This window comes from Opisthocomus hoazin, chromosome 20 (assembly GCF_030867145.1).
Source record: "Opisthocomus hoazin isolate bOpiHoa1 chromosome 20, bOpiHoa1.hap1, whole genome shotgun sequence".
Classification (NCBI taxonomy): Eukaryota; Metazoa; Chordata; class Aves; order Opisthocomiformes; family Opisthocomidae; genus Opisthocomus; species Opisthocomus hoazin.
The window spans coordinates 14911949-14929461 of record NC_134433.1 but is presented as its reverse complement, the minus strand read 5'-3'; the positions used below and the strand labels follow the sequence as shown (position 1 = coordinate 14929461).

General features: G+C 36.6%; 1 protein-coding gene across 5 annotated transcripts in view; it reads right to left on the bottom strand.

Moving 5' to 3' along the window:
* Positions 1-17513, bottom strand: part of USP32 (ubiquitin specific peptidase 32) — a 79181-nt gene that overhangs the window by 29140 nt on the left and 32528 nt on the right. For all 5 annotated transcript variants that reach the window (XM_075440119.1, XM_075440121.1, XM_075440117.1 and 2 more), the window contains 6 exons: positions 15922-16081; positions 4962-5093; positions 3667-3774; positions 2780-2895; positions 2342-2404; positions 386-469 (listed from right to left, as the gene is read on the bottom strand). In XM_075440119.1, coding sequence (XP_075296234.1) covers positions 386-469; positions 2342-2404; positions 2780-2895; positions 3667-3774; positions 4962-5093; positions 15922-16081 — 663 coding nt within the window. The remainder of the gene's footprint in view (positions 1-385; positions 470-2341; positions 2405-2779; positions 2896-3666; positions 3775-4961; positions 5094-15921; positions 16082-17513) is intronic.

Genomic DNA, 17513 nt, shown 5'->3' with positions numbered 1-17513 from the left:
GGAAAGAGTCAGCAATACCTTTTCCCACTTCCCGTGTCACTTTCTCAGCAAAGATTTGCAAGAACAACTGTTTAAGAACACGGCCTTTTTCTAATGGCAAATATAACTGCTGATACGCTTGAAATTTCTTTTCATTTTATAAACAGTACACTACATTCACTTTAACAAATTATGGTTTAGGCATCTCCATATGCTGCAAAGAACAGTAATCCAATAGATCTTCATTCTGCCAAGGTAACGCACAATGGCGAAACCACGTAACTTATCACAATAGACAAAACCGCAAGCATGCTGACACAAATGCTGACGCTGCACTTCATGGCCACATAAAAAGCTAGTGAGTTAATTACTATAATTTTCAAGTTTAAATTTCCTCTAAACTTACCTGAAAAAGTAGATTTAAAAATTCATTGGCAAGTGCACTCTTCACGCTCCATATCTGGTAGTCCTCCAGAGTGAGATGTCCAAGCTTAGTTAAAGGGAAGAGAAGGAAAGGGGAAGGAAAAAACACCAAACCATTAACCTATTTCTACTAAAATGCTCATTAAATGTGTCATACAAGGCATGTCATACAAGGCATGACAAAGTCAGAGATTTGATAAAAATTAGCATCTACCACCAATAATAAAACCTGATTCAATGAAAGAAGAAAAATCCAGTTTTAACATATGCAACCTAAAGGACCAAATAGCTTTAAGAGTACAGAGGACAAACTATGCACAGCGTGTAACCTTTGCTCCTACTCTCCATCCTTCAGACGCAGTGCTCATGCTCAACTGCAGCAGTCATACTTTCTCAAACCATGAAACCAGCAGAAGCAGCATGTGACTGGTCAGGGCAATCACTTTGTAGGACACAAAACAAGACTGAGACTATCCAAGACTTTGATCGTCCAAATGCACATATAGATACTTGCATCCATTCAGACACCCATCACCTTCTTCCACGGGCTGGGAAAAACTATTTTGGATCATTAAGTCCTTATGATCTTACCTACAACACAAGTCCTACTAATTCTTAATGACTTGCAAAGTTACAGTAGCATAACACTGACCGATGTCAGAGGAACGTCTGATTTTCAACAATTCAGTGACAGGATCAATCTGCATGTTTTATATTGTAATATAATTCATAGCCATTTTTACAGCAGTGGCAGTTACTCCACCTCTTCTTACAGATCGTTTTCTCCAGAGTTCACACAGGTCAAAGCTAACGCATGAAAAGGGGTTAAGTAATTTATGTAATTACTGTACCATCCGCTCTTTCCAGCACTACATTCATGATGCAAGTATTCAAGATATTCTGACGAGTTACTCTTCTTTTTTAACTCTTTGTGGAAACGAGACTGCTATACACTTGCTTAGAAACTACCCTTTTTAAACAAGCGAACAAAAAAACCCTCAGAGGATGAAAGAAGAGCTCACTGAAGCCATATTTTCTTTCATAATGAAAGAATTATAATAAAATATTTTCACACCACTTTGTTGGAGAACAAGCAGGCAAGACAACAATTCAAATAAGTAATTAAGCATTTCTAGACATTCTTTATAGATTTTCTTAAATTATTTACAGTTTCCAGACACTCTTCCTAACTGGTGAAGCAAAGGATGAAATAATGCAAACAACTTCCCCTACATTGTTTGCAGACGATAATGGCTATCTCAAAAAAGAAAGAACATACTTAAAGATCTACACACAGCCAACTATAAAGCACAATATGAACTACGAAAACTTTTTGCTGTGGGTCACGACAGTCATGATAGATACCTCCATAGTTTCACGGATACTTGGCTCTGAAACAGTATCATCGTATACACTTCACTGGTTGTAACATTATTGCAAATCAAGTAATCTAATAATCATAGTGCATAAGTTACTATAGAATTAATACAGATCTCTTCCAGAATAGGAGGATAACATGTCTTTACACAGCATAAAATAGACGATACACTAATGCACTACCCCTTTTTTCATAAGATCATTTTTAACATGAAACAAAAGAACAGTTTCTCCAGAACAGAAGTCAAGCATCAGATTTAAAACTGGTATTAATTATGCATAGCAAAGCCTCGCAAACAGTGTATGCTTCAAATTAATTTCATCTGGTTATGTATTTTTGGTTTAGTTTCATATATAAAAATGGGTTATAAAATTCAAACATGTTCTTTCTCTCACAGAACAATGTGGGAAATTTTAATGGAAGACTGACATTTCTTGAAAGAGATTCTTTTATTGACACATCTCTGCTTTAAAGAGAGCACAGGATTTTACTTTCTTTCTTATAAATAAACTGAAGATACTAGGATATAAAAACGACAAGGAAAGAATAGCAAATTCCTACCTTTGTGGTATCATGCATATTCAAAATATCTTCTACAATTTCAGACAAATCCATGTCCAATTCCTTAACAAACAAAAGGATTAGAAAACAGAGTTAAATTCTCACAGCACTCTGGAGCTGTATAACTAAATATAACTGTAAGAAATGTTGATGGTACATTTATGTAATTCACAACTGTGCTTCCAGACAGTTATACTTATGTACCTAAGATTTCTTTATATGGAAGAGCATCTATTACAGTCAAATCATTCTGCTTTGGTTAATGGCAGGTCGAAGTTATGCAAGGTAACTTACATCCAGTTATCAATACTCCCCAGCTAAGGCAGTTCAAGGAAGCCTGTATTTCACTGAAACCATGTTCAAACATTCACAGTCCTATTTTTGAAGGATGACTTTAAGAAACAGAAGCAAATGAATACAAAACCAAATATAACTTACAGGTATTTTATCAGTACGGTTATCTTTCCAGACCTCTAAAAGTGCAACCACCATTTCTTTAAGTTCAGTGCGAGACAACACACCATCCCGGTCAATGTCAAAAACCTTGAAGCAAACTGAAAAGAAAGGAAATTACTTTTCTATGTTAGAACTACTCAACAACTATTTTTTTTCTTGCAGAATGTAAGTCTGCAGAGTCACAAGAACATGATTTAGTGCTGACAGTTTTGATGAGGCAGGATGCATGTGTGGTAGTGAGGAAATGGAGCAGCTGTGTTTAATAAACTGAAATCTAGATTCCTGCAATTCTGTGCTGTGTTTTCTGATGTGACAGAGCAGCGAACATATGTGCATCCAGAATTTTCCAGTGAATGATAGCTTTTAAGTTGCAGCAATATAACTTTGGAAAAGTGTGGAACAAAGGTATTTCAAAACACAAAAACCTTGCAGGGAGCCAGCTGAAAACTGGACAGTAAACAAGCCACAACATGCTATTCACTACAAGACAAACAGGACATTTGTTTTATACTATATATAATGAATAGATAAGTGTTTGCTCTTTCTATACTGAGATGCATACTTCCACATCATAATGCAGAACAATGAAAAATAACTGCAGAAATATTTTTTTTTCCCCAAACAGGTCAACAATTTATGTGAAGTTATGGAGAAGTTATAAAATATGCAGAATTAGGTTTAATCATGCTTTATAAAAGGAAGTCTTGATATTTAAAATTCCTTTAACTTTTTAACTTCTAAAGTCTGTCACCTTTCACAGACACACACTTTTTCAGTGGAAAAAAACTCTAAAAATGTGGAAACAACTAAACTTCATTGCTCAAACTGAAAAAAATTTAAAAGTAATAGTTAACATTTCACATACTTACACTTCTGTCTTTCTGCCAAGGGTCCCCTGCAACATGCTGAGAGCCCACAGGAAATTTCTTTAAAATCTATGTGATTGTCTCGGTTTTCATCAAAAGCATTAAACAAACCTGCAAACCACAAAAGCATCTCCTGTTACAGCACCTAGCTGAAACAGCTGACAATCATACTTTGCATTTACCTGAAGGGTTAACAGTTCCTACGAAACTCACTGAATACCACCGCAAATTTGACCCTAAGTGAGTGAGGAGTTCCTGTTGCTGGCCTTCAAAAGATCTAAGAGTTCTATTTATTCAGCACATACGACTTTATTTTATCCCATAAAAACTCTTTTTTTTTTTTTTTCAAGTGACAATGACTCAGTTGCAGTATCCACAGAAGACATGTAGAATGACCAGAAACCATTCAAGTTTCCCCATAGCAGCTGTGTAAAATTATATCACTAAGTAGGTAAAATGCACTTACAAGGAAAAGGATGTGCAAATATATCCCTATTGAATTGAACACAAGTTCAGGCATTCTAACAGCTTGCATCATTCGCAGATGAATGTCCCATTTTCTACTTACTGCTGCCACTTGTCTGCAAAGCTAACCACTTGGTGATAAAAAATTGTCACTCTAGGACAGCAGACAAAAACTAGCATGTAAGTAGAATGCTACTTAACATTCTTATGCTGTGCGGTAAATGACAATTAGACAATTGTAACCACCAGAGTGGCTTCAACTTGAAAGACCAGCTTGGTTATTAATGAGTCTGCATTGCAACATACAAGTCTCCTGCCCAAGTCTTCTGAACAAAACCTTCCTTAACTTACACTATTATGGAAGACTGTTTCATTGACCACGCGATACAACTTCTGACTTGCATGCTGAAATGTCATTTAAAAATGAAACATTTGTCAGTTTAAACATGGTCTTCTATTTAATCTCATTCACGGACAGCAGAATATTTTTGTCATTATAGAATCTTAAGGAATCCAATGAAAAACTTCAAGCTACTACAAGGCAAATTATGCATCAAGTTGGACATATTTTCTGACATCTAATAAGGCTGCAACACACAGAATCATGATTTCCTTTGTCATTCCAGATTTTCCAAAAAATAGAGGTTTCTCGGGTATCTTTTTCATTTTCAAACATTCAGAACTCAGTGGAATGCATCTCTCTAATTCAAGCTTAAAATACATTTTAAAATAGGCCCACTTTTGAAGCCATAAAATCTGTACGTCAGCAGACCATCCGGTACTGCAGACCCCAGCAACATTGATTCCTCACACGTTTGACTGAAGTTCCATACCTTCACTCAGAGATGGATGAATAGGAGGGGAAACTAAGGGGGCAAATGTTTCTAAATCGAAACGTCCAGTTCTTGATTGAGCTTTTAGCAGCCAGTATCGTTTTTCAAGATCGATGATGTCAGATTCTTCCACTGTATAATCAACAAAAGAAAATTTTGGTAATATCTAGACCATCTTAGAATTCAGCACCAAATAAAAATGCAGCATTATTTTGTCGCAAAGAGAGATGATGTTAGTTTTCTTATACCTTACTCCTGCATACAGAAATTAAGAATACGAGCAGTAGAGAAATAAAAATTCAATTTTACCTTCTTGATCTACACAATCATTTTACCTGTTCACCATCTAGGAGTTCAATATCAATAACACATCACCACAAGTGTTTAGAAATACAGAGATGAACTTTTCCCACTGCTAAAGGCACCATCAGTCTCTTAATTTTCACATATTTCTTCTTGGTGAACTGAATAGGTAGATTATACGTGCAATATCTTATTTTCCCAAGGTATCCATTATTTAATTCCTCTAAAAGGACTCAAGGTAGCATTTAAAAAAAAAAAAGCAAAAACAGAACTCTTACAGGGAAAAAAAAAAATCGAGTACTCCTCTGGTCTTGAAAAATTCTTATTTGAAATTTTTAGCCTTCTTATAAAGTAAGAAGGCTAAATTTTAATGTGACATTTAAATACTACATCTCAGAACTATTTTTTTCAAATATAAAATAGTTTGTTTCACTTTATTATTTATAATATAGATGCACTTATAAACCCAGACAACATTGGGGAGTGATTATACAAACCTAGAAGACACTTCATAAGGAGGAAATTGCAAGCTAATTTAAAGAACAGAAAAAAAAACCCAAAACCCCCAAACCAACAATGAGGAAAACAAGGTGCTACGTAAAAGTGAAGAAAAATAGCCAGAGGAAGAACTTGTGTTTTCTTTCAAAGTATTATTATATACAAAAGCCAGTCTGCTTACATTTTGTCCTTGAAATTAAATATACATACAACATTATTAAGTTTCTGCTCAACAATACTTTCAACCTTTTTACACATTCAAGTGTGTCAAAACACCGCTTTAGGTCAGTGCATATTAATTGGTTCTCAAATAGATATGTAATGACAAAGCTGTCTATATTAAGAACCACTACATGTGATCCCATTCCCAGATGGTTCTGAGTCTTTAAATCCACGCCAGCTCTCTAATAGGTTTAACTTGAGCTATTTGGCCTGGTTTAGTCTACAGAAACAATAATAATCCTGTAAGGCTTAAAAACAGAAGAGAACCAAAAAAAAGGTTATATGTCAAATTGAAATTTCATTGATTTCTTTTCCCATTTCTATCATCAGGAGTAGTTACTTTATCAGAAGAGTAACTTAGGTAACCTACAATAAGCACAAACTAGTTGTAACTACCCAGAAGGCACATCATGTAATGCATCACAAACTACACAATACCTTACACCCCTCATCAGCAGAAAGTTTGGAAAAATTTTAACAAAAGATTAATACCAGAAGTAGAGTTGGAGGAGTGGAAGGGGACTGCACCTTCCTGTTAATATTTTTAGACAGTCTAACTAGAAAAGTCGCATGAGTGAAAACACATCCTCCTTTTCCTCTGTGCATTCAGTACAATCACTACCCAGACCACGCACCCACACCGAAGCTGCAGTTCTAGGGTCACGCTGAGCTACCGTAACTTCAGGCTGAACAGAGGAAGTTTGCCTTCCCCCTTAACTCCCAGGCACATGGTGCAGCATCCTCACTTGCATTGTTATCAGCTATAGTGCATTTACACAGTGAGATAAGAGAACTGATCCAAAAGAAAAACTAAACTGATTGCTTCTCCTCTCCCCCTCCTTCCTAGATGGATCAATCCCCTATGTGGCTTACCATCTCCTGACTCTTGGTTGTGTTGTAACCACAGAATCATAGAACGACCTGTAAGGGTCACCTATTCCAACCCCCCTGCGATGAGCAGGGCCATCTTCAACTCGATCAGGTCGCTCAGAGCCCCGTCTAGCCTGACCTTGAACATTTCCAGGGATGGGGCATCGACCACCCCTCTGGGCAACCCGTGCCAGTGTTTCACCACCCTCAGCGTAAAAAATTTCTTCCATACATCTGGTCTGAATCTCCCCTCTTTTAGTTTAAAACCGTTACCCCTTGTCCTATCACTAAAGGCCCTGCTAAAGTCTGTCCTCAATACATAAGGAAATGGTAGTCTAAACATACAAAGGAACATTATTCTAATAGAAATCAAGAAAGAGAAAGAGTTACTTCTTTGAAGATCAGCATACAGAAATATCCTAGATGCTTAGGACTGCCACAGATCTAAGCACCTTCTTGATCCTAAGCAGAATAGTGAAGTGATGTAGAGCTTGATGTAGAACAAGAAATACAGGGATGTCTTGATGATTCAGCGACATATCTGCCCCAAAAAGGTCTGCAGATCAACAGATGAGAAAAAAACCTACCAAACAAAATACACTTTCCCTCAATCCTGTTGCCTCTACAAGTATCTGGGTGCTACGGTACTGACAAGAAAGAGCTTGCAAGACATGGCATTGGGACTAGAGTACCAGCATTCTGCAGAAAACACAAGAGAAAGTACATTCATGGAGCTTCAAGAACAGAAATTAAAAAAAAAGTAAAACGACAAATGAAAGGTAAAAGTCACTTTATGAGACAGAACCTTAAGTACACGAAGAGAATCACAGTACTATTATACTACCTAAACAACTGCACATAAAGGGCAACTTTGTACTGTCATTTAGAAGAACTGCACATAACACATTATCGTTCTCATTAGCAAACACAAAAGCATTATGCCAATTCTCTTGAGCATAAGCATGTAAATCACTTTGTTTCCTTTTAATCTACCTTTGTGACTAGGAAGAATAACAAATGTGCTAGCTGCACTTCATTCTTGAAATGACGCAACACTAAGAATATTCAAAACACATAATGAAGCTCACATTGTCTTTACTGAAGAGAAAATCTGCAGAAACGTACATTCACTGGCAGGTGCATGATTTATCTTTAGTAGTTCAGAACTGAAAGATAGGTTCTCTGGCAAAATAAAACATTCTCAAGTATCTACAGTAGAAGCTAGCTGTACTCCCTTTTTTAAATTGTACTCGTACAGTGCTAACTTTATTGCTTTATCATTTTAATCTCAAAAAAAGAAAGGTTATCAGAAAGCATCCTATCTGCATTTCAGTCAAGCAGTGGTTGAAATGACATGGTCATTTAAAAGACGAAGAATTTTCAAATACTCATCTTCAAAAGAATAGTTAGTAAGTATTAGCATAAGCGCCCCATTGACATTATAGCCAAGGCAGGTGCAGTGTATTGACTTTCCACAGAAGAGCCAAACATTTTAGAAGGTAAAACTGACATAGTAGTAAATAACGCTCTTTGTACTGCTTAGACTTACACAACTTCGGTTGAATATAAGTAAAAATGTGACAAAATAGTATTTTTCTTTCATAGTAACAAGGAATTGGAGCCCACTGCAATAGTTTCACTTACATGAAATACAGGAAGATTTATTGGATTACAGCACGTGAAAGTTTAACTCCACAGTTGAAAAGCCAGCTGTTACATGATTTAATTTCTCCAGTGTGATTTTTCTGCACATAACTTTGTAAATTAATCTCGGTATACACAGGGCACCATCTATTCCTCAATAAATCTAAACTAAAAGAAATTGCTTGCAATTTATGATATATACATATAGTCATATTTGTTATTGAAGTTTAAATGAAGCATGATAAAAGCAGACTGCACTTATTATCCAAACATACTAATGTTTATGAAAAAATACCATCCTCTTCTAAAGAGGTTTTACATGGATGATGTATTTCACCTTTGCAAAGTATAAATTATTTTGTTCCGAATGCCTGTTCAAATCACATCAGAAGTGTGAAATGGGTTTTCATTTAGCAGTTCAACTTTAAATAACTTAAGATCATTTAAAAAAATTAGTCTTATAAATACAATATAGTCCAAAACATCACAACAGACTGGCTTTCTAGGCCACATAAGTAATCATTTTTGTCAATTAAATATATGATACGACTCTTTGAGGTCATATGAAGATATTGTGCACCTGTGAAATTTAGGCATACAGTACCAGTTTACTACCATATATTATTTTATGTCTCCCCATCACTTGTCCATTAAAAATACGAAAAACTTTCAGATGTGCAAAATTTTGAATAGTGTTTCATAGTTCAATTCTTTTAAGAATTAGACTGATAACGTCAAGTACACTTCAAGCCACAGTCTTCATATACTCAAGGAAGAACATGAAAACAAAGTATTTTCAGAAAAAAGATGCATCTGAGCAACTGTAAATCTACTAAAAATGAGTTAATTGAAAGCCAGCTGCCATACTGTGATTGACAGTCAGGCTGCACGACAGTAACAAACATCAAAAAAGCACCATTCATTTTAATGCCATTTTCATGAAATGTACACCCTTCTTAAATATTACATAGGCAGCAAGCCATGAGTATCCTTCTCTAAGAAAAAAAAATTTAAAACATTTTCATTTCAGGCACTATTTATTAAATTCTTTATAACATCAGAATTTATTAACTATTTCAATATATTTTAAAACTTTTAATTTTTACCCACCTAATGGTACAATCCTCTCTGGTTCACAGCAGTAGAAGCATACCATATTCCCAACATTTTAACTGAAACTTGGTTTGTTTTACCAGTTACCATATCCTCCACCCAAAACCCAGTTCCCAGTTGCAGAGACGGCTCTTCATCGTGCAGTGGCTGAGTCAGAACCTGAGATCGAATGACTGAACCCTAAACAGTGTTTATGACTAACCACGGTTGGTTGCGGCTTTCAGATTAACACACAGAAGACTCTGGGACCTGGGCACAGAGAGCTGCTTCGCAAGACATAAAATAGCCTGGGAACTAAGAGGATAACAAAGTGGCAAGATGCAGATTAAGTGACACTGAGGGTTTTTCTTATTGGCCTAGCCTGCTGTAATACTTTCTTTTTTTTCTTTTTTTCCCCACTAACTGAAAATAGACACACAGAGAAGGGAATATTGTAACTTCAGTCAAGATCCTTGTGTGTATCAGACACAACTACCCAGGCGCTCATCTAGCAAAACATAGCTTGTCAGCGCCTTAAGATGGGAACCCATACAGAAGAGGCATTAAACACTACAGGTCCTCTCAAACCACAACTGTTCACACACTTGGAAAACAAAAAATAGCACAGAATGAAATATGCTCTTAAAGGCACCTTTAATAAAGCCAGAATCTTCAGAATTGTCTTCTAGTGGCCCTCCATATACCATTAAGAGACAGTGTTTCAAAAGTGGGTACTAGAACTGAAGTGGGCAAGCTACAGAATATGCATTTACATCCAGACAGCCTTTTAACATGAGCAAAGTGAAGTGATGACTTCATTTCACTCTCCTTTCACAGACTGGCATCTTCATCCTACCATAAAGCCCTACGGGTTTATAAATCCATCTCTGTGAGGAGTTACTTCCACAACATTCAGTTTCCATTTTATACTGTTTTAAAACCTCACTCTTCCCTTTCAGCCATGCTGTCTGGTTATCTAGGGCTTCTCTCATTATGTTAAATAAGCAATAACTGTACCTTCTAAAATATAATTATTATACTGATTACACACTATATCTTACTGCACCTCAGTACATAAGAGCTGTCAGAAAAAGCACGAGTATTTTGATGAATTTTTCTGATGACAGAAGAGAGACTCTTCAATGCAAAGGAGAATTAGGATGCTATTTAATAAGAACTCAGTGACACAAGAGCCAGGTAACAAAGAAGTACAAATTACAAGGTCTGTCAGTTTGAAACCAGTAACCGCTCTGATAAATGGGAATATTCTCCCCATGGAAAAGGACTGAAAACCTGAGTATATAAGCCCATCCCGTGACACTGAGACACGCCAAAATGACACGGTCACAAAAAAAAGAACCACCACCTATGTTGCAGCAGCCGAAATATTTCCAGCCAAATGAAGGAAACCAGTGAGGTCTCACCTGGAGTCAGTATGACAGCAATGTATCACCCAAGTGCGAGATGGAATGGTGGATGGTGGCACCTGGTCCAAAAGAGACCTGAACTGGGCTCATTTTACTTTGACAACAAGGTCAAGAAGAAACCTAAGAGTCACTTGCATTTATACTGAATGGTAAAAAGGAAGGAGAGGAGAGACTGTCTGAAACCAAGGACAATGCGGACAGAAAATTGAGACATAAACTGCCCACAAATACATGTAGAAGATGTACTGGAATAGTTTTTCCCAATTGGATAACAACAAAACCAATAAGCCTCAGCATTCTATGAAAGGAAAGATACAGTGACCCCCAGGGTCTGCACTAGGTGAGACAGGAGACTCTTCCATAACGTCTCACGCTCCCTTACGTGTCTCTGCCAGACTAAGCCACAGAAAGCTGCACTTCGCAGGACGGACGGAGCGAGGTCCACACTGATACAAGAGTGCAAACCAGCCAGGGCAGGCAACAAAAAGACATCCTCCCCTGGGCTGGAACTGCTGTATTATTGAATTACTGCATTTGGACTTAGAGTACCAGAGAAGATTAGGAGTTGAATTTGTAATTATTAAGGATGTATAATGACTTGGGGGAACATCCGCCTACAGAGAATTTTAGTGTTGGTAGCAGTCCCTGACAGGATTTATCTTTGATTTACATGCTCCACTGCAGTCAGGAAGCCAATCATACTGCAAAACTGAGAAAATCCAAACTAATGTTAGTTTGTCAGTGCTCAGGTATAGGAGAGACTCATATCCCTGGAACTGGTTTTGGCGAACAAAGGTCCAAGAGGAACTTCAGTTATTTTGGTAGCTTTCAAATGAAATGATTCATATTTATGATTTAAGTGAAACGGAACAAAATTTGATTAAAAGCAGCAAGTGTGTGCACCTTCCTGTAACTTCTAACTTTCATTTCTAACTATGTGTTGAGAAATACAATTAAAGTCATCTGCATACCAAAATAAATGTTATTTACAAATGAAAAATTAGAATTCCTTTGTTTCCCTCATAGCTTGGCTCATTAAGCAAATTTAAATGGAGTCACTGACGCTTTGAAATAAAACTTTCGCTGTCTGATTCTAAATCAATGTTAATGACTTTCACTATTTTTATCACTGCAATTTTTCATGTCTCTGACACATTATTCAAGATGTTCAACAGGAAGCACCCTGAAGCTTGCGCCAGGAGAGGGCGTGCTGCCGCCCAGCCGCAGCCCAGCAGCCAGGTGAGAAATTCACAATTGCACCAGCAAGTTTCACAAAGTAGTTTTCATTTTACAGTAGAAGAAATTTTAAAAACTTTCACCCTGTTGCTATACTTTGCTAACAGTGTTTGCCTAGGTTTACTAAACATTATTTCAGTTACTTGTTCTCCCAAAAGGCAACCATTATCCTAGGCAAAAGTATTAAAGACAAGGCTTCATTTAGAGCAAAGGAACTGTCATAACAGCTCTTACTGTTTTTACACTGTCATCTGTGTTAAGACTACTTCTGTACTAAATTTCTTATTCTTTAGATTGACCTGATTGGACTGCAATTATTAAACTTAAAAAACAAAACAGCAAGGCCCCAAGTATTCATATTTTACCGCAATTACTGATTTTTTTTTTTTCCTTTTCCTCTCTTTTGCATCTGTTGTATGAGATTCCTATACTGTCTCAAATCACACGGGAAATCATCAGATCCATCAAAGTATTTGTCCAGACCTGGGGGAGGCTGGTTAGCCCACTAGCAGGTTAGTTCACCAGTTCATCTTCCTACTATCTTAAATTCCTGTCAATTTTCTGTATCTGTCATTCAAAAGATACCGGGCTGCAGACATCATAACACAGCACAACCACTTTCTGTTTTTCTTATTACATTTAACTGAAACACCACAAAACTACAATAAAATTTAATTTTATTTAGAGGTCCAAACATAACTGGCTATGAACTGTCCAAATTTGTTTAAGTATACTGAGCCTGCGGACAGCATGCACTTTGAAACACGTTACTGATTCAAAAATACATGTAAGCTGCTTAGTCTCTGGAATGCAATGAAAAGCCCGACCCCAGATCTGACACGTACTTGAAGATTCAATAACCACCTCAAGCACTCTCAAGTATTTTATTTCAGCTTTTTAATCCTAACAATGGGAAACGACATTTTTCACTCAGTTCTATCTTCACTACCCCCAGCCAACAGCTTATAAAAGTTGTCAGTGAAGAAACAGAGAGCACCAACTACCAGAAAACACCAGTTTTGTCAGTAGCTTGATGCAATATGTAGCAACAGAAATTTTTTTTTTCCAGAATTTTTTTCCCCAAGAACATAGGTTGTGTTTAAACACCCAGAAGAGACTTAACACCTTGCAAACATGTTTCATGAGGCTCTGAAAATCTAACTTCTCCAACAGAACATGTAGCCATATGAGCTAGCACACGTAAAAGAGCAACCATGCATGCAAGTTTCCTAGAAAAGAAAGAAGACTAAACACTTCCTTCTGTAATTCAGTTTACAGTATCAGATGTCTCAATACACAGCAGTGTTGTGAAATTATTATAAACCAACTTGATCACAGAGAGATTAAAACCAAATACAGGAATATTACTTGAACTTCTAACCTTCAAATATGAGAAATTACAAGATACAGCTAAGATGCAGTGAGCTGATTTCAGGACTGACATTTTCAACAAAGATGATTGCTACACTGAGGTAGGATCACTGAGTCTGCTACGAAAATTTAAACAAAGAGCAAGACAGTTGCTTCATGAAGGAGTCAGTATATGTAAGAGCAATTAAGCAAGATTTGAGACTCTACCGTTGAAGATGTCAAAGAGGTAACTGGAAATTAGAGGGGACAAGAGTCATTAACAGGCAAACAGACAACGCTCCTGCAGAAGGCACGCTCAGGAAAGGAATGTAAGGCTGAATGGGGAGTGAGACACCACGATTAGTTGAAAAGTCCCTGCGATCAAAGAGGCTCCAAGGTAAACTGAGGTACTTGAGGCAATGTGAGTTGATAGAGACGGATTAAGTAACTGGGATTCTGTTAAGACAAAGGTTGAGAAATTTGAGATAAGAAGATGAAAATGCTCTCTCTACGAAAAGGAAAAAACACACTAACTACTACAGTAGAAACAAATATGACATGGAATCACATAAATTTTTTTTTCTAAGAACTAGAACAGATTTTGTCTCCATTCATTTCTTTCTAATATGCTTCTTATCCAGTCTCTTTAATTTTGTTTTTATTTATAGCACTTCAGTCTTAATTTCTCTAATTCTTTAAAAAAAATCTTTTAAAACTGAAAAAATCTCTTGTCTTGGAAGTTGAAGAAATAACAGCTTTCGTCTTGGTACAAGAACATAGGTGAGGGTTGGCTAAAGTAGAATATTATGCTGTTCAGCCTAAAGACCATTTCTTTCTTGAATAATTTATTTTGCACATCTGAAATAGCTGGGAATACAGTTCAGGGCCTGGCTGCAGAGGGTAACAGTGACAGGTATATCAAAAACAGAAGTGAGAAAAACATTAAATACGCAATAAAACCTATTAAAAGAGTAGCTCTTAAAAATTTTTCGGTTTTAATTATAAACCTCAGTTTCAGTATAAACTTTCTGCTCAAAGCACAGTAAAAACTGTTCAGAAAACATTTCAATTTCAAAGCATGAAAAAAAATCAAAGTAAGCTCTGAGGTAACATCCAGAGGCTTAGGGGGGTAAAGCTTTCTTTGAACACTTAGGGCAAAGGAGACTTGACAAGGTTGGAGGCACGACAGAACTCAATTTGATACAGCTTGATTTTTCCCAGGGCTGAAGTCGAGAAAATTCAGAGGGTTGGTTGTTTTTTTAGCATACCTCTTTCTCTACCTTGTCTACTAGACCTCAGAGTATTTAGAGGTCTTCTGTAACCTCAATGTCTACTGCAGTCTCTCATGTAATGCAAATAAATTACCCGCGTATAAACTTCTAATTTTATTATGCATTTTCGTTTCAGATGGTCAGAACAGAATTTTAATGCTCTTATTTAAAACCAAGAGAAAAAAAAAAATGTATGTTGCTTTACTCAAGTAACCCACCATTAAAGAGATTAAATGCCACGCTGACACCAACAAAGAAAATCTATGAGAGTACATAAAACACAACCAGATTGCTCAAATCACTGACATCTCAACAGCAAACACCCTTCTCCTAGAGATACCAAAGTCCCTTAGATGCTTTACTGTAATGTATGCTTACATTATACTTGCACATCAAGTATAATTTATCAGCTTTTTGTTTTTACATTTAATTTAAAAAACAGCTGCTCCTTCTTTTACATTAATATAGACACATAAGGAAGCATTTGTTCTTTGCAGATTATTCCTAAATGCAAATCCTGAGGAGGCTTCTCTTTAGTTAATTCAGTTCCCTGACTACATCACATGCCAGGAACATTACTTATTTTACTGCAGAAAACAAATGAAGAGGTAATACTTATTTTTGAAACCAGCATTATTTTCGGAACTGTCTCAATAGTTTTATAATCCACTATATCTGAAAGAGCAAATATAAACCCAGTATTAATATCAAGTCACTTTAGATACATGTATTTGTCAAAGAGAAGATATTTTCCTTTTTACTTTTTTTAATTTGCTCGATAGCAAACTTCTACTGAAAGAAGTATTGTAATCTCAGTATTGTTATCTCTTAAAAATAATGACCCAGAGTCCTTGTATGTAACAATGTTTTACAAAATGCAGAGAACAAACCAGCAGGGAGAAGAAATTTATCTTGCTGAACAGAACTGCATGTACCTCATCAGAGTAGTGAAATTTAATGAACAACTACAGCAAGGCAACAGTTTATGTCTGTGGACTCTGAAACAGTTCTAAAACCCAAGTATAATAACAAACATCGTTTACTTACAGTGTGTGACTCCAGCCAGGGTTTGATAGAAGGTTGGGGTATCACTATCATCAGTGAGTGTCACATACACACCTCCAGACAGCAGCCAACGGGAAAACGTGAAAGCATCTTTGTTGTGCAATAGCCAAACCCTAAACTTCTCATAGTTTACCTTTTCACTCTGTAAGAAAAATAAGAAAATGAGCACTGTTTTTCTTTGCTTTCTCAGTACCAGTAAATAGGAACCATCCAGCTGTATGAACAATAATTGGGACAAATCTCCTACAAAAATAAGTAGTGAAATAATTTCCTTCTTTGGAGCCATGCCTGTTTTTCCCTTCCATTCTGAAATACAGCATTGGGAAGGAAATTAGACTCCTCAGCTCTCTCTGTATTTCAGCCACCTACTCAATGTGGCCTTTGGAAAGTCATTTACTCTGAACCTCAGGTTAAAGGGATTAGAAGAAAAATGGTTACTTATAACTCAAAATAACAGAGGTTATTTTTATGAATTTAAATCTATTATGATAGACAAAAGTCCTTATGTGCCAAATAACAGGTGCTATAAAATCATAAACATTCTGTTACATCTGCGCATGTATACAAACACTTAACACAGGAAAAATTAGATTTGTGAATAAGTAATAGTATGATTAATCACTGCAGTAGCATGTGAATTTTTTGCCTCTATGGACCAAAACCCACTTTGGAGCACACATGTAAACATGCCATTCACAGTATCTCCTAACTCAGCCTCTCTTGCTGGATGTCTCATGGAACTGCCTGTTCAGGAACACATGCAAACTGTAGATTAACAGAGTTTAAATGCTGCAGAGGCTGTTAAAACCATTTAGTTGAATGGTTTCCAAGCTGTGGCCATGAAACCTTAGGGATCAGCAGACTAATTTCTACAGGACCTACAAAACTAACTAAAATAAAAACAAATCTATTATCGGTAGACAAATTCATCATATGGAGATCCTAATCTCCATGGGAAATAAATAGGGGTCTGCAAAGTGAAAGAGGTTTCAAGTCATTGATTATTCAAACTTCCCCAATATCACAGACCATTAAACCTCACTGAACTACACCTCTGCGGAATCCAACAATTTGCATTTGGCCACGGACTATCTGCAACAGCCAACTGCAGAAAATTTAAAATCCACTACTTCCTTTGCCAGGCTGCTCAAGTTGTTAATCACCATCACTGCTAAAATATTTGCTTCATATTCCAGTTGTAATGGATTATTTCAGGTTCCAGATACTAATTCTTTTTTACATCTCTTTTTCCTAGATTAGAATGTGTTACATTTTTCTCCAACTCCACGCAGAAATACCCCAATACTTGCAGCTACTACGCTAGACTTCCACACAGTTACCATTCAAGGTAGTCAAGATGCTACATCGCTATTCCATCACCAGTTTAGTACACATCCACACTACTGACTGACAGCATGGTCCTAACCTTCCTCTTACCAATGCTGTTTCTGATCCTTCATCCCTTCTCTTTTGTGACAGCAATCACATTAGTGCAGTCATGTGGTAAAACAGATCTAGCTGAAAAATAACCTGCAGGATTAGGAGATACAGAAAAAGGGCTTACTTCTCAGCCA